A 26080-nucleotide genomic window follows, 5' to 3' on the forward strand; every position below is an offset into this window, starting at 1 on the left:
ACAGCAAGGAAACAGGCCCTTCGGCCCAACCAGTCCATGCCGCCCAGTTTTTACCATTAAGCTAGTCCCAGTTGCCCGCACTTGGCCCATAACCCTCTATACCCATCTTACCCATGTAACTATCTAAATGCTTTTTAAAAGACACAATTGTACCCGCCTCTACTACTACCTCTGGCAGCACATTCCAGACACTCACTACCCTCAGAGTGAAGAAATTGCCCCACTTGATGAACTTCTGCACATTTCTCATCTGTCTGAATATGTAAAGGTCACCATTTTTTCATTAGTACATTATTTCTAATGTAATAACACTCTGGTGTACACTCAGATTCTATTTCAGTATATGCTTTCTAAAACAAAGTCTTTATCTCTGAATCTTTCTGCTGTATTTCAACCAACTTTCTTGAGCTAAAGATATCCGCTTCATCCACCACCTGCTCCTGTTCTTTAACAACCACTTGATCAAACATGGTTTCTGACAACTGAACCTCAGCGTCCATAACAGCACTCAAGTTCTCTTCCTCCTGTCTGAATCTGTGGCTTTGTGATCTTGTAACCACACAATCAGGAAGCACTCCAGGATATACTTCTTGCAACACCTGTTGTTTGACCTTCTACTGACTTTTCAACCACAGTATTCTGTACTCCCACCTGTGATCCAACTTTATCATCACCTAGGATAAATTGTACTGAAAAAGGTAATTTTTCTATTACTCCTACCACCACTTCTCACCAGACTCCCGAACCTTACCTTACATCGTGGCACACTCCTCTCACCACGAATTCCACATATTACCACCTACCCAGGCAACACATCCAAACTACAGATCTCCTTATCTTTCGTTATTAAAGACTGACTTGCTCCTGTATCCCTTAAGATCTTAATCTCCTTACCTATTCCACTTTGTACACGAGTAAACCTTACCCTCACAGATAAAATCCTTTAAATGTTCTGCCACCTGCTTATCCACCAGCCTCTGAACAGTTTGTACACTGGGTTGCACCTCTTCCATTAGGACAATGGTTTTTCTTCCCACTTTAATACACGCCACTGGCTTATCCTGGATTACCCAGTCTGTCTTCCCAGTATTCAAGCAACCAACACTGTGACTTCATAACTCCAACTTTATGACAATAAAAACATTTAAGGTTTCTTATCTCTCTTCCACTATCATAGGTGTCCTCTTTAACCTGAGGCAAACTCTCCTCAACATCACCAATTAAATCTCTTTTGCCTTGACTACTTGTGAATTTCTCATTTCCCCATTCCCTATCCTTCACAGATTGAAATTGATGTTGAAAACTGGACTTTGCTTTGTGAACCAATTCAAAACCATCTGCCATTTCTGCTGCCAGTCTAGCAGTTTTAATGCTTTGCTTTTCCACATGAGTTCTCACTACTGCAGGAAGTGAATGTTTAAATTCCTCCAAAATAATTGTTTCCCTAAGAACATCATATATTTGGACTATTTTAATGCTCTCATCCACCTATCAAAATGATTTTGTTTAATTATTTTGAATTCTATATATGTCTGACCTGGTTCTTTCTTTAGATTTCTAAACCTTTGTCTGTAGGCTTCTGGCACTAACTCATAAGCACCTAATATGTTTTTTCTCAGCTCATCATAATCCCTAGATACCTCCTCTGATAGTGATGCAAACACTTCACTAGCTCTACCTATCAACTTTGTTTGAACCAACACTAAAGTCACCATAGACCAGATGACCAGACTCTGCTTCCCCCTTTCAGGGGGAGAGCTGACTGGCGGTGATTTAACCAAAGGATCACCACACCTCAGGCGAGGGGCAAGGTTCTCAGGCAAATTTCAATTTTGAGCTGTGGCTTGTATTATCCCTTCATTCCTCAGCCCTTTAGATAAGTTTAACTGCAGCTTCTCCATCAAACACAAAGCTTTTGTTACTATTCTCCCTTTGTAAACCATCCCTAATGACCTCTTCCACACACAGGAAAATCTTTGCAACTGAAAGAGCCATCTCCAGTCACTTCCTATTTAACCTTCAAAACCTGAAAGAATTCAATTGTTCCAAACACACTCACTGTCTTAAGTTGAATAACCCCAATCCAAAAAAGGAATTATACTTAAGATCCCGGACGAGGATTTTGAGGCACAGTTATTGAGCCAAGCTAACAAATTGTTTACAATACACAGACTATTGGGTAAATATTCAGCTAGCTCATTAACATCAGAACTGCCCATTATTTTTCACACTATCTAGGGCAGCACGGTGGCGCAGTGATTAGCACTGCTGCCTCACGGCGGCGAGGACTCATGTTCGATCCCAGCCTCGGGTCACTGACCGTGTGGTGTTTGCACATTTTCCCCGTGTCTACGTGGGTCTCACCCCACAACCCAAAGAGATGTGGAGGGTAGGTGGATTGGCCACGCTAAATTGCCCCTTAGTTGGAAAAAAAGAAATGGATACTCTATGTCATAATATGCACCCATGCACATCATGAGGTAAAAGCAGGCAGTGACAGACACCCTGGTGAGCCAATCACCAGACAACACCAGAGGGGGGGCTTCCAACTATAAAACACACGAGGCATCAGCACTCTGCCTCATTCCACTGGTGACAACTATAGTGACAGTCAGTGTGTACAAATCATTCAACACCTTCTACACGTGGGTCAGAGCTAGCCTGGTCTAGATAGTTAATGTTAGTTTAGTTTACTTAGAGTAGTAGAGAGTTAACCCACAGGCAGCTGTGTGCTTCGTTACTGAAGTTCAATAAATCTTATTGAACCAACGCCTACGTTTGGTGTATGCTTGATCATGTAACTGCATCGTGTTGCAGTCCGTGTAACGCCAGGGTGAATAACACGACATTATACCAGGAGTGGCTACTGCTTCTAAGTAATTTACCTTCGAATATTCACCGACGACCAGCAACTGCCTTCCAGCGGCATGGAAAAGATCCAGGCACCTCCACAGCTCCGGATCTCCGGGGACCTTGGCGCCAACTGGCGGGTCTTCAAGCAGAAATTCAGTCTATAACATGAGGCCTTGGGCCTCGAAAGTACGATCGATGCCCGAACAATCGCGCTGCAACTGTCGACTGCGGGGGACCAGGCCATCCAAATCTTCAATTCGCTCACTTTTGCCGACGGTGAGGACAAGACCAAGTTCCAGACCGTCTTAGCCAAATTCAACAGTCACTGTGAGGTCGAGACGAACGAAAGCTTCGAGCATTATGTCTTCCAGCAGCGCCTTCAGGGTAAGGATGAGCCTTTCCAGTCTTTTCTCACTCATCTTCGCATTCTAGCGCAATCCTGCAACTACGGTGACACCGCTGACTCCCTTATCAGGGATCAAATCGTGTTTGGCATACACTCCGACGCCCTGCGGGAGCAGTTCCTAAAAATAAAAAATATGACTCTGCCAGTGGCCATCGAGACGTGCAAAGTCCACGAACAGGCACAAAGTCGCTATTTCCGCCTTAAGTCGGCAGAGCAGGACCAACTTGCATCCCACAAGGCTGAGAGTGTACAGGCCATTGCCTGAATGCAGCGTCTGAGCATCGATGAAGGCGGTCATTTCGCGCACTTTTCCAGGGAGCCTACGCATGTGCACCACGGTCGGGAGAACGAAGCGGCCGAAAACGGCACTGCGCAGCTGCGAGCGGCAGCTGACCGCACTGCGCATGTGCGACGACGCGCCCCAACTGCAGCACCGCCCATTTAAAGCGGCAATGCCCTGCAAGAGGCAGGTAATGTCTCAACTGCAAGAAGCTTGGCCATTATGCGGCTTTGTGCAGGTCTGCACCTCCGATAGGGGGCCAGCGATCCCAGTTCTAATGCACACGCGTTCGAAGTGTGCAGCAAGGTCTGCTGGATTTGGAACCTGATCCCGTCACAGATCCAGAGGACGACTGTTCCCGCGATTCATGTACCTGACCTGGATCACCTTCCAGTGCTGCAAAAGATGCAACAGTTCAGAACCCGGCAAAAGATAACATATGATGCTCATGCTACTGGTCTGCCTGTGCTCTCTCTGAAGGACGCTGTTCGCATCAAGTTGCCTGGTGGAGGTTGGCCAGCTCCAGCTTTTGTTGTTCGACAGGCTGCTCCCAGGTCGTTTGTGGTTCGCATGGCTGATCTATTGTCAGGCGCAACAGAAGGGCACTACGCCAACTTGCCTGCCCACCACCGGATCTCACATTCCCAGATGTCGTTCTGCCTTATCCGGACAGCTCGCTCCACGAGGCCACCAATCTGGCTGCATGCCAACCTGTCAAGACACCATCATCCCCGCCTCCACCTCTCAGGCGGTCCACAAGAAACCGACGACAGCCCCAACGACTGGACTTATAAATAGTTCCTTTGTGTATATACTGTTATGTTTCTGCACGCTCGACACCTTACATGTACATATCCATTCACTCACCAATTGCTGTATATAGTTACTTTTGTAAATATGTCGTATATGCTCTAAGCAGCCGACAAATTTTTTTTTAAAAGGGGGGATGTCATAATATGCACCCATGCACATCATGAGGTAAAAGCAGGCAGTGACAGACACCCAGGTGAGCCAATCAACATACAGAACAGAACACGACCAATCACCAGACAACACCAGTGGGGGAGCTTCCAACTATAAAACACATGAGGCATCAGCACTCTGCCTCTTTCCACTGGTGACAACTGTAGTGACGGTCAGTGTGTACAAATCATTCAACACCTTCTACACGTGGATCAGAGCTATCCTGGTCTAGATAGTTAATGTTAGTTTACTTAGCGTAGTAGAGAGTCAACCCAAAGGCTTCGTTACTGAAGTGTGCTTCGTTACTGAAGTTCAATAAATCTTATTGAACCAACGCCTACGTTTGGTGTATGCTTGATCATTTAACTGCATCGTGTTGCAGTCTGTGTTACCCCAGGGTAAATAACACGACACTCTAAATTTAAAAAGTAAATCTTTCACACCTATCATGTTTGATAAACCAGTCAAAGCAACACTTTATCCAAAACCTTTCTGTGAAAAGCTAGCAAACACTTCGGTGCAGCGCCTGAGAGAGTGCCACACTCAAGAGGTACTGCTCTAACTCCTTTAAGAGTGAATTGTGGCATTGATGTGCGCTACATTCAGGTAACTTAATTGGACTTTATTACCTGAGAAAGGGCAGTCATATCACCAATATTCATTGGATTATCTGACCATTAATCCGGTGACGGTGGGATTTGTCTGTTCACACTTCAGTGAATCAAAAAAAATATTTTTATTGAAATGATCTATGAGAGTCAGGATAAAGGGCCATGTAATTCATGGTTTGTCCTTTAATTTAAATCCAATGATGGTGAAATAGAATGATGCTGGTATCTGGGAGAAGGGAACTGGCTGAGGGGTATAATTCACTACAAATACCATTTTTCCTTTAAAAGTTTTTCCTTTGCATGGAATTAAACGGCATTTTCATCTCCAGTGATTCAGAAATGACTCGTCGATATTCGTTTCTTTGTGAAAGTCGCTCTATCAGTATTTATCCTAGAATTATTGCAGCAGGGGCATTTGTCTTATGCGAGTAAATTGGCCACGTTCAGTAAAAGAACACAGCACGTTAGCGACCAACAGATAAAGAAATGCGCATTAAAAATTAACATATCCATCAAACCTCTGATCTGTCAAGTACTTAAGCCAGTTTGAGCTGCTGAATTCTTTCCTGAAAATTACATCATGTATCGGCCAGGTGGTTCCAGTGATGTGAGCACTTCACCCTTCACTATTCAGACTCTCATCACAGAGCAGTTGGAACCCAGTGTTGCTGTTCCTGGGGCTGATTCCCAGATTACTTATGGAGCAGGAGGAAAATGGAAACAGAAAATAGATTTAAAGTTTGCATAATTCTTTAAATGTAACTTTCTGTTTTGAATACTTTAATAGTATTGGTGACGACACTAAGTAGAGAGGAAATAGAATGGAGATAAGGACAAGCTGAGCTTAAATATATCTATGATGAAGCAACCAGCATTGCAAAGACCCAGGAGTATTTGCAAGCAGGTAGAATTGTAGTAGATGAAATTCAATGCAGGTCTCGACGCATGTTGGAATAAAACATTTGGGAACATGATCTAAGATGTTAAACCTGCTACGGGAGAAGCTGAAAGATGCCGTTGATCGTTACTTGATTAGTAAGGGGGGGGGGGGGGGGGTGGATCTGATCCTCGAACCTGGGCCTGGTGTAGATGTCTGAGCCCTGCCCAGTGTCGGCAGATTCTTTTTGAGTCCGGTAATGGGGAAAATCCAATCTCGAACCCTGCAGGGGATAGGGAGTCGGGAGAGACATTTTTGAAGGTGGAGGAGTTTGGAAGGGCAGAAGGAAGCACTCCTGTCCCTCCTAGCTCACAAGGAGTGTCATGAAGGCATTTGTCTTCTCCTTCAGGCTTTTTCAACCATCCTGTTGCTGCTAAGGTGTCCTGAGACCTAAGATTATTGACGGGCTATACTCGATAACTTGACTGGTCACAATTAAACCTGAATCTGATGCTTTCACCCTTATTATATTTGAAATGACAACCCGCCTCCTGGGAGTGTGTTGGCTGGCGGGCCTTGTCCTGCCTCTGAAACCTGCAAGTTGCTGGCTTGTTGCTGACTTCCCTACGTGCTTGGACAGTTTGCCACTTTAAAATTCCTGCCCTGACCAGATCCCCCTCACTCAGCTCCATTTCCCCCCCCCCCCAGCCAATTATGACTGAAAACGGAATATTTGCTACATATGTTGAAAGGTCTTAATAAAGGAGGAAAAGTCTCCTGAGCACTGTCAGCTGCTTCAAGTTAAATGAATGTTACATTAAACATGAGGAAATTATTTCCAAAGCCAATATGTTAATGTATAAAAGGTACCCTTGTTTGATTTCTTCAGGTTAAAAATGTTCAAGCTGCTTTTAATGCCCTAGCCAGAGCGGATAAACGCAGCTCAAATCGTAAGTATTCGCATGAGTCAGTTTAGATGCTAGACTTTAATTTTACTTCTCATATTATTGCATAACAAGTGTGACTAGTAAATTACATTTCAAGGAAACAATTGGGCTGTGATCTACCAATTACGACAAGGTAATTTGGAACACCTACTGAAACATTGGACAGAGTCTTCTACTCTCTCTTGTGGCAGGCTGGGAAGGGCATGTAATTAGGTGAGAGGGTGGCGAACTGAACCCTGCCTCCTTCAGAATCAAGTTCTGAGCAGGAGGTCTCAAGGTCGGCCTTCCTGCCTCGCTGCTTATTGAGGCCCTTAAATGGTCTCGTCCTGCCGCTGCCGGTATTAACCAACTGAGAGTCACTTCCTGTCCTTACTGCCAATGCCATCCCCTCAATCCCTAACAAATTTCACCTGAGGCCTGGGTTGCTCTGCGATCCTGGGACTCCGCTAGGTGTTTTGCCTGCAACAGCCACTGCTTCCCGATAACACTGCTGGGCACTAGAGTTACTGGCCTCTGATCAATAGGTGAGACTTCAACCCCCGGGGTCTTGTTTGGCGTGCCTTCCTGAAAATAGGCAGCTCGGGTCTCTTGCCGGCTCCCCAGCTGGCAGGCGGAACCCCTGATGAGATTCTGCCGTCGTTTGTGAATAGTGCAGAAAATTCAGTTCCTGTTCCTTGCTGCTGCGGTTAGTAGAGCTTTTCCGTGATTCATTAAAGGAGGCTGCATATCAGGTTTCAAAAAATTCCCATCTACTATTATTTATACCTGGACCAACTTGTGGATGTCTGAAAAATGGACTTGCTGTTTCTGTAGTGCCTCCAACCGTGCCCTGCACTAATTTAACCTGGCAGTCGCTGTGTGTAAATCAAGTTATCTGATCTAATTGTTCACTTTCAAGCAATCCAGCCAAATAGGACTAGAAATGGAGCCGCCTGTGTGGATATTTTGAGTCTAGAGTAATGGTTCCCACTCCCTGATTAACATGTTGGAGGGTGCATGAGCAGTTTGAGAAGATCAAACCCCACCAAATGTGGCTGGCAGCATTGTCTGCAACTATTGTGACAGTGCTTGTACTGCTGTTGAATAGTCCCGTGCCACCTGGGTGCCAGATACCGATGCTTAAAATTTTATTTTCACTAAATTACCCAGTTGGAACTGTGTCCTAATTGCTTCAGTGGTAATTCAGTCTTCCTCACATTTTTATTTAAAAATCTACTGAAGGCAGGTCTGCTGGTTGGTTACACTAATCATAACATGGCTGATGCTGGGAAGTCGATCATACCATTCAGGTGAAATGCTGCAGATTCTTCAGGTGTGGTGGCCACAGGGAGGTAAACAAAGAAAATATACTGCTCCCTGTGCCTTTGGCTATGCACTTTGACAAAATGTTACTAATAATCCTTCTCAAAGTGCTAAGGTCTTTGTTGGAGCTGTCAGTGTGGTAATGATGGTAATTTACTTGGACATTGTTATTCCTTGTCGTTTGGACAAGCCAAAACTGAAACTCTTAGTTAGCTTTTCAAATCATATATTGTAAAACCCAAAGTACGAGCCACGCTTTGATTCATATCTAGAAGCCAATAAAGATTTAGGTCGATGTCGCTGTTTATTTTTGTACCTTGAGTGACATGTTAATATTGTTACATATAAATGACATACCATAATACCTCTAGGAATCCAGTTCAAAAGTCTTCACTAAATATTGCAATGTAACCATTTGGCTCTCTTTGCTTTCACACAGCTCTTGCTTCTCATGACTATGTAGTGAAGATAGTCCCCACAGTATATGAAGATTTAAAGGCAAATCAACGCTTTTCCTATCAGTACACAGTAGCACAAAAGGTAAGGTGACTGAGTTTTAACAAGGCTTTAAGAATGTAAGATTGTGCTTACATATGAGCGATGCCAAACTAACTTTTTAAACATTAGTTTGTGGAGTATGGATGTCGCTGGCTGGGCCAGCATTTGTTACCCTTCCCTAATTGCCCTTGATGGGCCGTTTGGCCTCCGTCTGCACTGAAGGGAGTCTGTGAACTGAGCTAGGCCATTTTAAAGGTCAACTGCATTGCTGTGGTTCTGGAGTCACATCTAGTCAGAGGAGAAGGGTTTCCTTCCCTAAAAATCATTAGTGAATCAGATTGATATTTACGATAAACAGCAATGGTTTCATAGCCATTATTAGACTTTTAATTCCCAATTTCTTTTTTATTGGATTTAGGTTTCACCATCTGCCATGGTGGGATTCAAACCCGGGCCTCCAGAGCATTACCCTGGGTCTCTGGATTATTAATCCTTTGACAATAACACTGTGCCACCACCTCCATATGTTGTTCTATCCTCCATGTTCTACATTATTTTCTCACTTAAATTTCACATTCCACATTAGCAGTTATACTAAGTAATGGACGCAATTTAATGGGAAAAAAACAGAGTCCCATTTTGGGCGAGTTTAGTGGGGTATTTCTAGGTGATTGCAGCGGCGAAAACGAATCCGCTATCAAAGGGGACTCTGGGTTTCATTTTTGGCCTTGACGAGGAATGCCGCGCCGAGGCTGCACTTTCCTTCATTTACATGAAGAGATTGGCGTGCCAGTTTTAAATGCTGCCTTGATCTCTCAATCCCCCCCCCCACCCTGGCCTCTGCTCTATACCCACACCCATGCCCCAACTTACTTGTTAGGGGGTCCTTGAACCCCACCTGATAAGGGCAGGACACTCCCTGGCATGGGCAACCTGGGCACCTTGGCACTGGCATCCTGGCAGTGCCACCTGGGCACCCTAGCAATGCCCATGTGACACTGCACGGTGCCAAGATGGCAGTGCCAAGGTGCGAGGGTGGCAGGGGGACTGCTCGGGTACCATCCTACCCAGAGCCCAACCGCCCGGTGGCTATGGGGACCGCCCCAAGGTGCTGTTACGCCTGGTCCACTTTTCTTGGACCAGTACTGAACGGCACCAGGGTGAGGTCTCCCAGGCACAGGTGTCCGATCCCGGGCCTTGGGAGATTCCGGCACAGACATATTCAAATGAGGCTAACTGCTCACTTAAATATGCAAATCTGGACCCAACCAGTGAGCGTGAGATCTAATGCGATTTCGCGAGGCATCCTGAGGTCTCTTGGGGGCTACAAGGCCTTTCGAACGGCCAGAATATTTATTTACCTATTTTCGGACTTGGAGGTAATTAATTAGGCTCGTATCCAGTATAACAGAACTGAAGGGTGATGCCTTGGCAGAGGTACCATCCTTTTGATGAAATGCCACACCAGATTTTACATTCCTGTCTCAAATATTCAACTTGACATTAAATTCGCTTAGCCAATCCTCTTCTTCAGCGATCACTCGCGAACGAGTATGATTGTCCACGTGTCTTGGTCATGGGTTCTGTGAGTCCCTGAATGAACGATGAGCCTGATTCTTCAGCCGCATCTCCGACCGCACACTTGGCAGGTGTTTCCGGGAGATGGGATTGGTCCTTGGACTCCAGATCACTGGTATTCCTTTCTCAGGCTCCTTTTCTGGACCTTCTCTTACCACCAAGTGCTCTCAAAGAATTGTGTCCCTTCAATCATGAGGTTCCTCCAAGTAGGTCTTCTGAGCAAGGGTCTTCCAGGCATTGACGTCTGAGATGCATTTCTTGAGGTAAGCTTTTAGGGTGTCTTTAAAGTACTTACTTTGTCCTCTGGTTTGGAAGCTTTCCTTGAGCTGGACAGAAGATTTGCTTTGGCAGTCGTGAATCTGACCTCCTAAGCACATGGTCGGCCCAGCGGAGTTGGTTTTGGATGATCGGGGCTTCAAAGCTGGTGCTTTTGGCTCCTTCAAGGGTGCTGATTTTCGTATGCCTGTCCGCCTAGCTGATGCAGAGATCTAACTCAGACAGCATTGATGGTACCTCTCCAGGGCCTTGTGGTGACGTCTGTACGTGGTCCAAGTTTCTGACCCATATAGAAGAGCTAGGAGGAAGACTGCCTTGTACGTGGGGATCTTGGTATCAGCACGAATGTTGAGGTTGTCAAAGATTCTCGTCCTTAGGCATCCAAAGTCGGTGCTCATGAATTGGATAACATGTTGGATCTCCACATCAATGTCAGACTTAGATGAGAAGTGGCTCCCCAGGTAGGGGAAATGTTCTGTGTTTGGGAGGGTTTTCCATTGATCTTAATGGAGGGAGAGACTGGATCTTGCCCTGGGGTGGGTTTGTAAAGGACTTCAGTCATCTTGAGATTGAGGCTGATTATTTGGTATGCTTTTGCGAAGACGTCAAGTGTAGCTTTTAGATTCTCTTGAGATCAGAAATGACATTGGCATCCACTCACTGAAGTTCCATGAGTGATGTCAGTGTTAGTTTCTTCTAGGATTTCAACTCGTTGAGGTTGAAAGGTTTTCCATCCATCCTGTAGAAGATGTCCACTCCACTGTGAAGCTTGTTTTTGACCAGGTGAAGGATGGGGGCAATGAAAATGGAGAAAAGGGTGGTGGTGATGACGTATCTCTGCTTGACTCCAGTCTTGACCTTGAAGATTTCTGTCTTATTTCCATCGGAGAGGACTGTTTCCGACATATTGTTCTGGAGGAGTCGGAGGATGTCGATGAATTTCTATGGACGAGCTGGCCTTTGACAGAGTCTTGCATAGCACTTCCCAATTGACTGAGTCAAAAACCTTGGTCTGATCGACAAAGGCCATTTAGAGTGGTTGATGTTGCTCCTGGCATTTCTCTTGAAGTTTGCGAGTGGTGAAAATCACGTCCATTATTCCACGATTTGGTCAGAAGCCACATTGGCTTTCTAGAAGGATATCTTCAGAGACTGGGAGAAGGCAGCTCGCGAGGATTCAGATGTTGATCTTCCCGGTGACAGACAGCAGGGAGAATCCTTTCTGTTTCCACAGTCCATTTTGTCTCCTTTCTTGAAGATGGTAGCGATGATGCAACGAGGTCAGCAGGGATTTTGTCTGTCCCAGATTTTCAGGAGAAGCTGATGGAGATGACGGGCGATCTCTTCTCCAAGTTTGAAAATCTCTGCTGGAATCCTGTCCACTCATGTGGCCTTTCCATTCTTCGTGTGTTTAATGGTGGCTTTGGCTTTATCCACACTTGTTGGGAGTGGACTCCAAGATCATCATTGATGAGGAGTTGGGGAATTTCCTCAAATGCGTCCTCACCTATGATTGCAAGACAGTTGGAGTTATTTGAAGTGTTCTCCCATTGAAGGCTGATATTTTCTCTGTCTCTCAAAAAGGCTCTGCTCTTACTCTGCACTGGTTTGAGGTCTGGGATGTTGGGTCCATATATTGTCTTGGTGGCACTGAAGAAGTTGTGGGTGTTGCGCTTGTCAGCGAGGAGTTGCAGCTCCTTCGTTTTCTCAGTCCACCATTGGTTCTTGTTTTCCACAGCTCTTCTTTGTAACTCCGCCTTTGCTATTTGATGAGTTCTCCTCTTTGCTTTGCTGGTAATATTGTTTTTCCAGAGTTGGAGAGCTTGTCGATGTGGTATTGAATGATGTGGTCATTCTCGTTGCACCAGTCATGGTGTTTCTTTGTCTTGTAACCAATCGTTTCTTCACAGCTTGAGATGATGGCTGTTCTCAGTTCTTTCCAATTTCCCGCCACTGCATTAGAACGGACACTTTGGAGATTTTGGTGAAGACGTTGTTGAACGTTGACTAGCATTATTGGCTCCTGAAGCTGCTCAAAGTTGATCTTTTTTCTGAGCTTCTTCATCTTCCTCTGCTTCTGGTGAAGTTTGATGGACATAGAGGAGTAGATGAGTTGGTGGCCTGTCCAGCAATCATCTGCACTGCTCATTGCTTTGGTGATGAGACCATCCTTTTGGGCACGGGTGCGAACGATAACATAGTCGGTCATATGCTACTGCTTTGATCATTGATGTCCCGGGAAATCATGAGCTTATTTGTTTGTAGAACAATGTGTTTGTAATGACAAATTGGTGTTTCTTGCATTTGGTGAGCAGGAGAACCCCAATTCCCAACTCCTTCTTTTCGGATGGTTCCTTTCCAGAGTTGGGAGTCCTTTCCAACCCTGGCGTTGAAGTCCCCATGGAGGAGGATCTTGAATCCTTAAGAATGTTGGAGAATGTGTGTCCAGGCTGAAATAGAAGCTTTCTTTGGACTCAACATTGGTTCAAGGGTTGAGGCCTAGGCACTCACGACCATTGCCTGCTGGTTCTTGACAAGTTGTAGACAGAGGGTCAAGAGGCATTTGTTGATGCCGACAGAGAGCTATGAGAGTCAGTTGATGAGTTTGTTCTTGATGGCGAATCCAATTGCTGGGCTGATCCTTGGGTTCTCCTCTCCAGAAGAAGGTGTAACCATCGCCTTTTTCCCTCAGTTGCCCATCGCCTGTTCTTGCAGGGCAGCAACATCAATGTTGATGTGCCTGGGTTCACGGGCAGCAAGGACAATTCTCTGCTCCGGTTGATTTTTTTGCTTGTTATACATGAGGGTTCTACATTCCAGGTTCCAAAATTAAGTGTAACTTTGATATCCGGGCAGCACGGTAGCACAGTGGTTAGCACAGTTGCTTCACAGCTACAGCGTCCCAGATTCGATTCCTGGCTTGGGTCACTGTCTGTGCGGAGTCTGCACGTTCTCCCTGTGTCTGCGTAGGTTTCTTCCGGGTGCTCCGGTTTCCTCCTACAGTCCAAAGATGTGCAGGTTAGGTGGATTGGCTATGATAAATTGCCCCTAGTGTCCAAAAAAGGTTAGCTTGGGTTATGGGGATAGGGTGGAGGCATGGGCTTAAGTAGGGTGCTCTTTCCAAGAGCCGGTGCAGACTCGATGGGCTGAAAGGCCTCCTCCTGCATTGTAAATTCTATGATCCTTATTGCAGACAGATGAGCCTGCTGGATGTGGTTTTCCAGCCAGGTTGGTGATGGAATAGACTATTTTTAGGACACCTTTTCTAGCACTGTCCCTATGCGGAGAGAGCCCCCCCCACCCCGTTGCGCGCAGCATGTTTTGCAGGGGTGGAGGCAGCCTGCCATTGGCCGTTGTCGTTGGGGTTTTCCGTTGTTTATACCCTCTGCCGGTGGGGAACCCGGAAGACCTTGCTCACGGGAATGGCAGTAAAATCCTGTCCATTGTGTGTATGTGATGCACCTTTGAGCTCTTTGCAAGAAGTGCGAATCTGCTATATAAATTCAATCTAGTCCTTGCCCCTTCTGGATACCAGTGATTGAAATGACTAAATAAGGTGAAAAAAGCTTTTAATGTTTGTCAAAATTTGATTAATGCTTAGTTTTTGTATATTTCAGGAATATGTGGCATACAGCCATACAGGCCGCATTATACCTGCCATCTGGTTCCGATACGACCTCAGCCCAATTACTGTAAAATATGTTGAACGGCAACAACCATTATACAGGTTTATTACAACAGTAAGTGGACACTTATTAATCTTGGTGATGTAAATGCTCAACTGTACACCATGCAGACCACACCATGTAGCATATCGCAAATACAAGAGCAATTGGGTAGCTGACGTGAAAGCCAACATTCTGATAGTATGTTTAGTTTTTTCAGTGACCTTGGTGTGATTCGATCTGAATTGAGAAAATCAGATCAATGCACTTTCACTTAATAAAGAAGATTTGAGCTGATATTTCAAAGTTCTCATGCTTGTACTGTGGGTTAGTTATTAATAACCTTGTGGTTTTCCAGTGCAGCATTTGGGGACTCGATGGGTATTTCCTCTGACTCAAAGGTTCTTGATATGGGTTCTTCTCCGAGAGCTTGATTTAGAGGTTCCTTTACCAATACAGCTTATTTTATTTTTAAATCTGTACAAACCATTCAGCATTTTTGATATTACTCATTGTATAAAGTGAATTTGCAATGATAGTGTCAGCTAGGTCAAGAGAAGTAATAAAATTAATGTATTGATTTTTTAAAAAAAATTATATCTTGGTGTAGAGTATTCCACATTCATCTTTCCTAATCGGGTCTTCAGTTTAAATCTTGTCTGGAATAATGAAAGAGAACTTTTTAATCTGTTGGCTGAAAGGGTTTTGTATGGGGGAAAAAAGTACGGGAAACGTGGATGTTATTGAGCATAAAACTATAACAGATTTGTCCTCTAGTTTGTCAGTAAATTCACTCAGATGTTACAGGATGGCTAGTGTGACGAAAGGAGGGATTTTGGGAAAATTGGATAATAAATGTATTGGGCAATTTAAGGGATAAAAGCCTGAATCGTGTGTGACTGCAGTGGTCCTTTTTTTTTTTTAGAGGGTTCTGTTTTGCAGGTCCTGGGAGCTTTTAGCAGCCAGAGGTGAAATTGACAGAGGAATGTGTTTTTCAGTCTGGGCTAATGCACTGTGGTCTGACTGACGACAGTCCCCGGGGAGATCATTTGCTTTCAGTCTCTGGAAAGTTAATTTGTTTTTCAGCTTCATGAGATGATGTCAGTGCTGGGTAGAGCTAAGGAAGAGAGAGACATTTTGAGAAAGCTTTTGGGGAGAAGAGTTGAAGTTTGATCTGCCAGCCCGTGTATTTTTCGTTGGACCACAAGTAAAGGCCGTTTTCTTTCCCAGTGGGATAGTTTAAATAAGAATAATATTTTAAATGAGAGCAGTCTTGGCTGAAGACAACCCAGTGAAGCAGCTATTTGAAGATATTCAGCCAGAGTCTGAAGAAGTTCTAACAAGAGACAGAATCTGTTCTGTAAAGCAAGTATTACTTTATGCCATGCTGGTTTAAACCTGGAATGAGAGCTGTATCTTTCTTTTCTTGTTTAATGGGGAATTGAGTCGTAGTGTTTCGGGGGTAATGGGGAATTGAGTCGTAGTGTTTTGGGGGTAATTGTAAGCTGTTATCTTTGGGTGTGAAGTTAAAGAGTTTCATATTGTATGCATTAAAAAAAGTTCCAATGAAGGGGCAATTTAGCGTGGCCAATCCTCCTGTCCTGTACATCTTTGGGTTGTGTGGGTGAGACCTATGCAGGCACAGGGAGAATGTGCAAACTCCACATGGACAGTGGCCCGGGTCCAGTGCTAACCAGTGCGCCCACCATACCGCCCCTAATATTGTATTCCGAATAATATTTTGTTTTAAAATACCAAATCCCGATTTCTTCTTGCAATCATTCCTGGAGTGAATCATTTTTTCCACAGCGAATCAGACTTACAAAATAAACTATAATATTGGGGTTTAGGTCCTGTATCCTAGCCGCTTTTGGGGTCTGGTCTGGGATTGCAATACTAGTGTGGGAAATTGAAGATCATGCTCATATAACAGGAGGTCCCCTGTGTTGTGACTGAATTTAGGGAAAGTCTTCCATAACATCTCACTAACCTTTAGCTGACTTTGCTTAATGCTGGTACTTGGGGCCAGTGTTTCGCTGTGAAGTGAGTAGCTCAAGTTGGAAAATTACCGGGCTCAGAAGACCTGGTTAAAACCCGATTAAACATGAGTGGTTAAAAGTACCTGATCCCCCAGAGTTGATTGGTACTCTTAAGTTACTTTCTTTTTTTTTAAAATATGTTTTATTGAAATTTTTTTCCCAAACAACAATTTTTCCCCTCTTACAAAGCAAACGCAACAATAACAATACAGAAATTTTTAACAATACACAAGTAACAAAACCCCTTTATCTTTGACCTAAACTAAACTAACCCTCCCCCTTCCCCCCCCCTTCCCCCTGGGTTGCTGCTGCTGGTCATCTGTCTTCCCTCTAACGTTCCCCTAGGTAGTCGAGAAATGGCTGCCACCGCCTGGTGAACCCTTGAGCCGATCCTCTCAGGGCAAACTTTATCTGCTCCAGTTTAATGAACCCCGCCATATAATTTACCCAGGCCTCCAGTCCGGGGGGTTTCGCCTCCTTCCACATGAGTAGGATCCTGCGCCGGGCTACTAGGGATGCAAAGGCCACAACGTCGGCCTCTTTCGCCTCCTGCACTCCCGGCTCTTCCGCAACTCCAAATAGAGCTAACCCCCAGCCTGGTTTGACCCGGGCCTTCACCACCCGCGAAATCACTCCCGTCACTCCCTTCCAATACCCTTCCAGTGCCGGGCACGCCCAAAACATATGTGCGTGGTTTGCCGGGCTCCCGCCACACCTCCCACATTTGTCCTCCACTCCAAAGAACCTGCTCAATCTTGCTCCCATTATGTGTGCTCTATGTAGCACCTTAAATTGAATCAGGCTAAGCCTGGCACATGAGGAAGAGGAATTTACCCTGCTTAGGGCATCAGCCCACATACCCTCCTCTATCTCCCCCCCTAGTTCTTCTTCCCACTTTCCTTTTAGTTCGCCCACCGACTCCTCCCCCACTTCCCTCATCTCTCGGTAAATCTCTGACACCTTGCCCTCTCCGACCCACACCACTGAAAGCACCCTGTCCTGTATCCCCTGTGTCGGGAGCAACGGAAATTCCCTCACCTGTTGTCTAGTAAACACCCTCACCTGCATATATCTCAAGAAATTTCCACGGGGCAACTTATACTTTTCCTCCAATGCTCCCAAGCTCGCAAAAGTCCCATCTATAAATAAATCTCCCACCCTCCTAATTCCCAACTGGTACCAGCTCTGAAATCCTCCATCCATTCTTCCTGGGGCGAACCTATGGCTGTTCCTGATTGGGGACCCCACCAGGGCTCCCCGCACCCCTCTCTGTCGCCTCCACTGTCCCCAAATATTCAATGTTGCCGCCACCACCGGGTTCGTGGTAAACTTTTTAGGTGAGATCGGTAGCGGCGCCGTTACCAGCGCCTCTAAACTCGTCCCTTTACAGGACTTTCTCTCCAGTCTTTTCCACGCCGCTCCCTCACCCTCCTTCATCCATTTACGTATCATTGCCACATTGCCGGCCCAATAGTAATCGCCCAAGTTCGGTAGTGCCAATCCTCCTCTGTCCCTACTACGCTGAAGGAACCCCCTCCTTACTCTCGGAACTTTCCCTGCCCACACGAAGCTCGTGATGCTCCTGTCTATTTTATTAAAAAAGGTCTTGGTGATTAGTATAGGGAGACATTGAAATACAAATAAGAACCCCGGGAGGACCATCATCTTAATTGCTTGCACCCTGCCCGCCAGCGATAGAGGCTGCATGTCCCACCTCTTGAAGTCCTCCTCCATTTGTTCTACCAACCGTGTCAGATTAAGTCTGTGCAAGGTTCCCCAGCTCCTAGCGATCAGAATCCCCAGGTATCGGAAGTTTCTTTCCACTTTCCTTAGAGGCAAGCCTTCTATCTCTCTACTCTGGTCCCCTGGATGTATCACAAATAATTCACTCTTCCCCATGTTTAGCCTATACCCCGAGAAATCCCCGAACCCCCTCAAAATTCGCATAACCTCTATCATCCCCCCCGCTGGGTCCGACACGTATAACAATAGGTCATCCGCGTATAACGAGACTCGGTGTTCTTCTCCCCCTCTAATCACCCCTCTCCATTTCCTGGAGTCTCTCAACGCCATGGCCAGAGGTTCAATTGCCAACGCGAACAACAATGGAGACAGCGGGCATCCCTGTCTTGTTCCCCTATATAGTCGGAAATACTCCGATCTATGTCGACCTGTAACTACGCTTGCCGTTGGAGCCCCATAAAGAAGTCTAACCCAGCTAATAAACCCGTTCCCAAACCCAAACCTCCTTAACACTTCCCATAAATACTCCCACTCCACCCTATCAAATGCCTTCTCTGCGTCCATTGCCACCACTATCTCTGTCTCCCCCTCCACTGGGGGCATCATTATCACCCCTAATAGTCGTCGCACGTTAACATTCAGTTGTCTCCCTTTTACAAACCCTGTCTGGTCTTCGTGCACCACCCCCGGGACACAGTCCTCTATCCTCGATGCCAGTACCTTTGCCAACAATTTGGTGTCCACGTTCAATAATGAAATGGGTCCATAGGACCCGCACTGCAACGGATCTTTATCCCTCTTCAAAATTAACTATATCGTCGCCTCCGACATCGTCGGGGGTAGAGTCCCCCCTTTCCTGGCCTCATTGAACGTCCTCACCATCAACGGGGCCAACAAGTCCACATATTTTCTGTAATACTCCACCGGGAACCCGTCTGGTCCTGGGGCCTTCCCTGCTTGCATGCTTCCCAGTCCCTTAATAACCTTGTCCACCCCAATCGGTGCCCCCAGGCCTACCACCCCCCGCTCCTCCACTTTCGGGAACCTCAATTGGTCCAGGAACTGCCGCATCCCCTCCTCTCCCTCTGGGGGTTGAGACGTATACAGTTCCTCATAGAAGGTCTTGAACACCTCATTTATCTTTCCTGCCCTTCGGACCGTGTCTCCCCTTTCGTCTCTAATTCCTCCTATCTCCCTCGCTGCTGCCCTCTTTCGCAATTGATGAGCCAACAGGCGACTAGCCTTTTCCCCATATTCATACCTCCTCCCCTGTGCCTTCCTCCACAGTACCTCCGCCTTTCTGGTGGTCAGAAGGTCAAATTCCGTCTGTAGTCGTCTCCTCTCCCTGTACAATTCCTCCTCCGGGGTCTCTGCAAATTCCCTATCCACCCTTAAAATCTCCCCCAGTAATCTTTCCCTTTCCTTGGCCTCTGTTTTCCTTTTGTGGGCCCCAATGGAGATCAGCTCTCCTCTGACCACCGCTTTTAGTGCTTCCCATACCACTCCCACAGGGACCTCGCCGTCGTCATTGACCTCCAGGTATCTCTCAATACACCCCCGCACTCTTGCACACACTCCCTCATCCGCCATCAGTCCCACATCTAATCGCCAGAGTGTTCTCTGCTCCCTTTCCTCTCCTAATTCCAGGTCCACCCAATGTGGGGCATGATCCGAAACCGCTATGGCTGAGTACTTCCCAAAACAAAAAAATCTATCCGGGAGTACACTTTATGGACATGGGAGAAGAAGGAAAACTCCCTAGCCCTAGGTCTAAGAAATCGCCATGGATCCACTCCCCCCATTTGGTCCATAAACCCCTTAAGTACCTTGGCCGCTGCCGGCCTTCTTCCGGTCCTTGAGCTGGATCTATCTAGCCCCGGGTCCAGCACTGTATTAAAGTCCCCTCCTAAAATCAAGTTTCCTACCTCCAGGTCCGGTATACGCCCCAGCATCCGTCTCATAAATCCCGCATCGTCCCAGTTTGGGGCATACACATTAACCAACATGACCTCCATTCCCTCCAGCCTGCCACTCACCATTACATATCTACCTCCGCTATCTGCTACGATGTTCTTTGCTTCAAATGCTACCCGTTTCCCCACCAAAATGGCCACCCCTCTATTCTTTGCGTCCAGTCCTGAGTGGAACACCTGTCCCACCCATCCTTTCCTTAGCCTAACTTGGTCTGCCACCTTTAGGTGCGTCTCTTGGAGCATAACCACGTCTGCCCTTAGTCCTTTCAAATGCGCGAGCACTCGGGGCCCTTTTTATCGGTCCGTTCAGGCCTCTCACGTTCCACGTGATCAGCCTCACTAGGGGGCTACCTGCCCCCCTCCCGTGTCGACTAGCCATTACCTTCTCTAGGCCAGTCCCATATCCCCCCTCCGCGCTCCCGCTCGCTCCCCCAGCGTCGCACACCATCCCCGCCCACCCACTCTTTAGCCATTTCCTTTTGGATTTCCGCAGCAGCAACCCAGTTGTCCCCTCCTCCCCCTCCCCACCCCTCCCCCCCTCACCCCGCTAGATCTCTTTCTAGCATGATTGCTCCCCCCATATTACTTCCGTAAGTCAGCTGACTTCAACTGACCCCGGCTACTCCTGCTCACTCCTCGACCCCCCCCGTGTGGGGAACTCCCATCCGCCTTGCGCCTGTCTTCCCGCCTTATTCTTTCTGGCGCAGGAACATCCCATTACCTGACCCGCCTCTTATGGCGCAGCTCCCTTTCCCCTCTCCCTCCCCTTCCCCATTCGCCACCTATGTCCTGTCTTTCCCCCCTCACCGGCGCCCACATTTCCCCAATGTCTCCCCCCTTCCCAATTTACTTCTCAACTAACTTCAACCATAACATTAACAATAACATTTCCTGCAGCATCAGTCCCTCAGTTCCGATCCAATTTCTCTTCTTTGATGAAGGTCCATGCTTCCTCCGCCGTCTCGAAATAATGGTGTCTCTCCTGATACGTGACCCATAGTCTTGCCGGCTGCAGCATCCCGAATTTCACCTTCCTTTTATGCAACACCTCTTTGGCTCGGTTGAAGCTCGCCCTCCTTCTCGCCATCTCCGCACTCCAATCATGGTATACCCGTACCACTGCATTCTCCCATCTGCTACTCCGCACCTTTTTAGCCCATCTCAGGACCTCTTCTCTATCCTTAAGGCGGTAAAATCGCACGATTATCGCCCTGGGTGGTTCTCCCGCTTTTGGTCTTCTCGCCGGAATCCGATTTGCCCACTCCACCTCCAAGGGGCCCGTAGGGGCCTCAGCACCCATCAGTGAGCTCAGCATCGTACTTGCGTACGCTCCACAGTCCACTCCTTCCACACCCTCAGGGAGACCCAGTATCCGAAGGTTCTTCCTTCGCGCTCCATTTTCTTGGGCTTCGATCCTTTCAGTGCACTTTTTATGAAGTGCCTCGTGCGTCTGTGTCTTAACCGCCAGGCCCAGGATCTCGTCCTCAATATCTGTCACCTTCTGCTCCACCACGCGGAGCTCTGTCTCCTGGGTCTTTAATGTCTCCTTGAGCCCCTCAATTGTCTGTAGCAACGGGGTCAGCACCTCCCTCTTCAGCAGCTCCACGCACCGTCTCACGATCTCATCCTGCTCAGGCCCCCATGTCGCCTGCGCTTTCTCCGCCGCCATCTTGTACTTCTCTCTTTCTGACCCTTTGTTCGACGATTCCTCGCGCTGCAGCCGCCGACGCCGGTTTTTTCCTCCTTCGTTTGGGGGGGACTCCCTTCTCACACACCCCACACCGGGTTGCGTCGTCGAAAAATTCCCCTTTGGGGCTCTTAAAAGGTCTTAAAAGGTCCGTCGGAGCGGGAGCCGCCGAAGCATGCGGCTAGCTAGGCATCACCGCAACCGGAAGTCCCTTCAGTGGCCTTGATGAGGTCTTTTCACAGTTGTTCCCTCTGCTGCTAGAATTCACCTTTGATACAGGCCCTCAGGTCAGCTTGCAGCTTTAAGCTTGCCCTTCCCCCGCCTGCATGCTGGAAGAGGCCCTGTTTATCCTGCAGTTGCAGCCAAATCTTTTACTGTTTCTGCCGTGTCTGGCAACCCAGAGACATACCCTTCCTGGGGGACACTGTCGGGGGAATATTGCAGCCTTCTTCCCACACCGGGAAATGTCAAACAAATGCCGTGGGGGCCCTGTAAAAGAGCCCAAAAGTCCGTTCCAAGCAGGAGGTGCCGAATATGCGACCTAGCTCTGCATAGCCGCACCCGGAAGCTTAAGTTACTTTCAAACTTCAGCCCCAATGCCCCTTGGATTTGGCTGATATCTTACAACCCCCGTATGTGGTTGGTCCTTCTGGCATGAATTGTAGGTCCACGAGCCAGATCGACTGTCCTAACCTTTCTTGACGCCATGCCAGACCCTTCGATCTTGTCCTTTTGGTGCTGAGCACCTTTCAATCCCTGTTGCATGTCCTGGTCCAGACAGACGCATTCAGCCTGATGTTATTTCAATAACTGAAACACTAGACTCCATTAAAGTGAGGTATCTCTGGCTCCAACGCTGATATATCTGTAAAGGTTTCTCTCCTTCCTCAGCCATTGTGAATGTTCTTGTGTGATTGTCTGGGGCTGTTGTCTGGGGCTGTTTGTAACAATGGCCTCCTCAGCTTCTTAATTGGTTAAATGAGTTACATTCGCGCTACACCGGTGCCAGGCAATTACCATCTCCTACAAGAGAGGATCTACCCACCGCCCCTTGACATTCAATGGCATTACCATCGCTGAATCCCCCACAATCAACATCCTGGGGATTCCCATTGATCAGAAACTGAACTGGACTAGCCATATTAATGCTGTGGCTACCATGGCAGGTCAAAGGCTAGGAATCCTACGGCGAGTAACTCACCTCCTGACACCCAAAGCCTGTCCACCATCTACAAGGCACAAGTTAGGAGTGTGATGGAATATTCTCCACTTGCCTGGATGAGTGCAGCTCCAACAATACTCAAGAAGCTTGACACCATCCAGGACAAAACAGCCTACTTGATTGCTCCCCCTTCGACAAACATTCAAACCCTCAACCACCGACAAACGGTGGCAGCCGTGCGTACCAACTACAAGATGCACTGCAGTAATTCACCAAGGTTCCTTAGACAGCACCTTCCAAACCCACGACCACTACCATCTAGAAGGACAAGAGCAGCATAAACGTGGGATACCCTACCAACTGGAGGTTCCCCTCCAAGTCACTCACCACCCTGACTTGGAAATACAATAATAATAATCTTTATTATTGTCACAAGTAGGCTTACATTAACACTGCAATGAAGTTACTGTGAAAAGCCCCTAGCCACCACATTGCGTTGCCTGTTCGGGTACAGAGGGAGAATTCAGAATGTCCAATTCACCTAACAGCATGTCTTTCGGGACTTGTGGGAGGAAACCGGAGCACCCGGAGGCACCCCACGCAGGGAGAACATGCAGACTCTGCACAGATAGTGCCCCAAGCGGTAATTGAATCCGGGACTCTGGCACTGTGAATCAACAGTGCTAACCACTGTGCTACCATGCTACCCATTTCGCCGTTCCTTCACTGTCGCTGGGGCAATATCCTGGAACTCCCTCCCTAACAGCATAGTGGGTGTACCGACACCTCAAGGTCTGCAGCGGTTCAAGAAGGCAACTCACCACCTTCTGAAGGGCAACTAGGGATGGGCAATAAATGCTGGCCTAATCAGCGACACCCACATCCCGTAAATTAATTTTAAAAAAAATCTGATAGCGATTATCTTGTGCCACTGTCGGTCCTTTAATAGCATCAATTCTGATTCGATGTTGGACTGTTTGAAATTAACCCTTCCGCTATAGCCTGCCTCTGTTTTTTGTTGAGATTTGTTTTTTAGTTGCGGCACTTGTGTCTGGGAGTTTTGGTGTTTTTTCATATTTCGTAAAGTCCAGTTGGAGGGGATGCCGATCACAAATAGAACGGAAGTTAACATTAAAAGGGAGCCCTAAAAATCTTCAACCAGCATATAAATATTGGGCGGGGGGCATATAAATAGTAAAGGGGGTCCTATGAGGGACAAAAGAAAAATATTATGTTCCAGAGGCACTGGTCAAAGCTAAACTACATAATGTGTATTTGTATCCTTGTTTGCTAAGATGTGGAGATGCCGGCGTTGGACTGGGGTGAGCACAGTACGAAGTCTTACAACACCAGGTTAAAGTCCAACAGGTTTGTTTCGATGTCACTAGCTTTCGGAGCGCTGCTCCTTCCTCAGGTGAATGAAGAGGTCTGTTCCAGAAACACATATATAGACAAATTCAAAGATGCCAAACAATGCTAGGAATGCGACCACCCTGACTTGGAAATACAATAATAATAATCTTTATTATTGTCACAAGTAGGCTTACATTAACACTGCAATGAAGTTACTGTGAAAAGCCCCTAGCCACCACATTGCGTTGCCTGTTCGGGTACAGAGGGAGAATTCAGAATGTCCAATTCACCAGGCAGGAATGTTCCCTTCCAGTCGGGGAACACTTCAGCAGTCAAGGGCATTCAGCCTCTGATCTCCGGGTAAGCGTTCTCCAAGGCGGCCTTCAGGACCCGCGACAACGCAGAATCGCCGAGCAGAAACTTATAGCCAAGTTCCGCACACATGAGTGCGGCCTCAACCGGGACCTGGGATTCATGTCGCATTACATTCATCCCCCACCATCTGGCCTGCGAAATCCTACCAACTGTCCTGGCTTGATACAATTCACACCTCCTTTAACCTGGGGTTACCCCATCTCTGGATCTGTAAGGATTTAACCACCTGCTAATGGTCGCATTCCTAGCATTGTTTGGCATCTTTGAATTTGTCTATATATGTGTTTCTGGAACAGACCTCTTCATTCACCTGAGGAAGGAGCAGCGCTCCGAAAGCTAGTGACATCGAAACAAACCTGTTGGACTTTAACCTGGTGTTGTAAGACTTCGTACTTGTTTGCTAAGGAAGAGGGTGCTGACAAAATATTCTTAAGAAGTAGAGGTGAAAATTGACATTCAGGAAGTACTGGAATGCTTAGAGTGGATAAGTCACCTGGTCCAGATGGCTTGCATCTCCGTTTGCTATGTGAAATGGGGGATCCCCCGAGATAATGAATAGGCTTGCCATAATTTCTCACAGGGAACTTGCCAGATGTTTGGAGAGTGGTCAATGTGACACGTTTTGTCCAAGGAAGGGTGCAGGGCATCCCTGGTAACTACAAGCCAGTTAATTTATCATCGGTGGTGGGTAAGGTTTTAGAAACAATATGCAGGGGGAAAAGTCGACAGGTGCCTGAAAAGGTTTTGAGTTAATTAGGGAGAGCAGCATGGATTTGTAAGAGACAGATCATGTTTGATGAATCGTATTGAATATTTTTGATGAAGTAACGGACAACATTGAAGGAAATGCACAGAGGATGTTTGACTTGGATATTGGAATGCAAAGTTAAATTTTAAACTTGGGCTGATGACACCAAATAACTTGGAGGTGTGGTGAAGATAGACTAGCAGAATGGTCAGATTTTTGGTAGATAGAATTTAATATAAATAAGTGTGAGCTGATGCATTTTGGCAGAAGGGATAGTGAGGTGATATATACATTAAGGCACAGTCCTAAAAATGTGCAGGGACAGAGGGATCAGGAGGTTCATGTGCATGAATCTTCATAGATGACAGGTCATATTGAAAGAGTAGTTAACAAAGCAGATGGGATCTTGGGCTTCATAAATAGGGGTACTGAGTACAAAACCAGGGAAGCCTTGCCAAACCTTTATTAAGCTCTGTTTAGGCCACAACTAGAGTATTGAACCCATATCGGATCACCACACTTTAGGAAGGATGTGAAGGTTCGTGACAGGGTGCAGAAGAGATTTACCAGAATGGCCCCAGGGATGGGAAATTTTAGCGACAAGGTTAGCTTGGAGAAGCTGGTGTTGTTCACCCTGAATCATGCCTAGGAGTGTGGTGAGTAGGAGAGTTTATACTGTTATTCTTGTTCTTGAAAAAATGTAGTTTAGTCTGTGGGGAGGCGGGGGCATTGAGGTATTGTCAC

At 46.8% G+C, this 26080-nt stretch overlaps 1 protein-coding gene across 2 annotated transcripts in view; it reads left to right on the forward strand.

The window, feature by feature from the left end:
* ergic1 (endoplasmic reticulum-golgi intermediate compartment 1) overlaps nucleotides 1–26080 on the forward strand; it is a 167483-nt gene that overhangs the window by 122266 nt on the left and 19137 nt on the right. For both annotated transcript variants that reach the window (XM_072512136.1, XM_072512137.1), the window contains 3 exons: nucleotides 6880–6940; nucleotides 8679–8779; nucleotides 14209–14331. In XM_072512136.1, the coding sequence (XP_072368237.1) occupies nucleotides 6880–6940; nucleotides 8679–8779; nucleotides 14209–14331 (285 nt within the window). The remainder of the gene's footprint in view (nucleotides 1–6879; nucleotides 6941–8678; nucleotides 8780–14208; nucleotides 14332–26080) is intronic.

Source organism: Scyliorhinus torazame, chromosome 7 (genome assembly GCF_047496885.1).
Source record: "Scyliorhinus torazame isolate Kashiwa2021f chromosome 7, sScyTor2.1, whole genome shotgun sequence".
NCBI classification, from domain to species: Eukaryota; Metazoa; Chordata; class Chondrichthyes; order Carcharhiniformes; family Scyliorhinidae; genus Scyliorhinus; species Scyliorhinus torazame.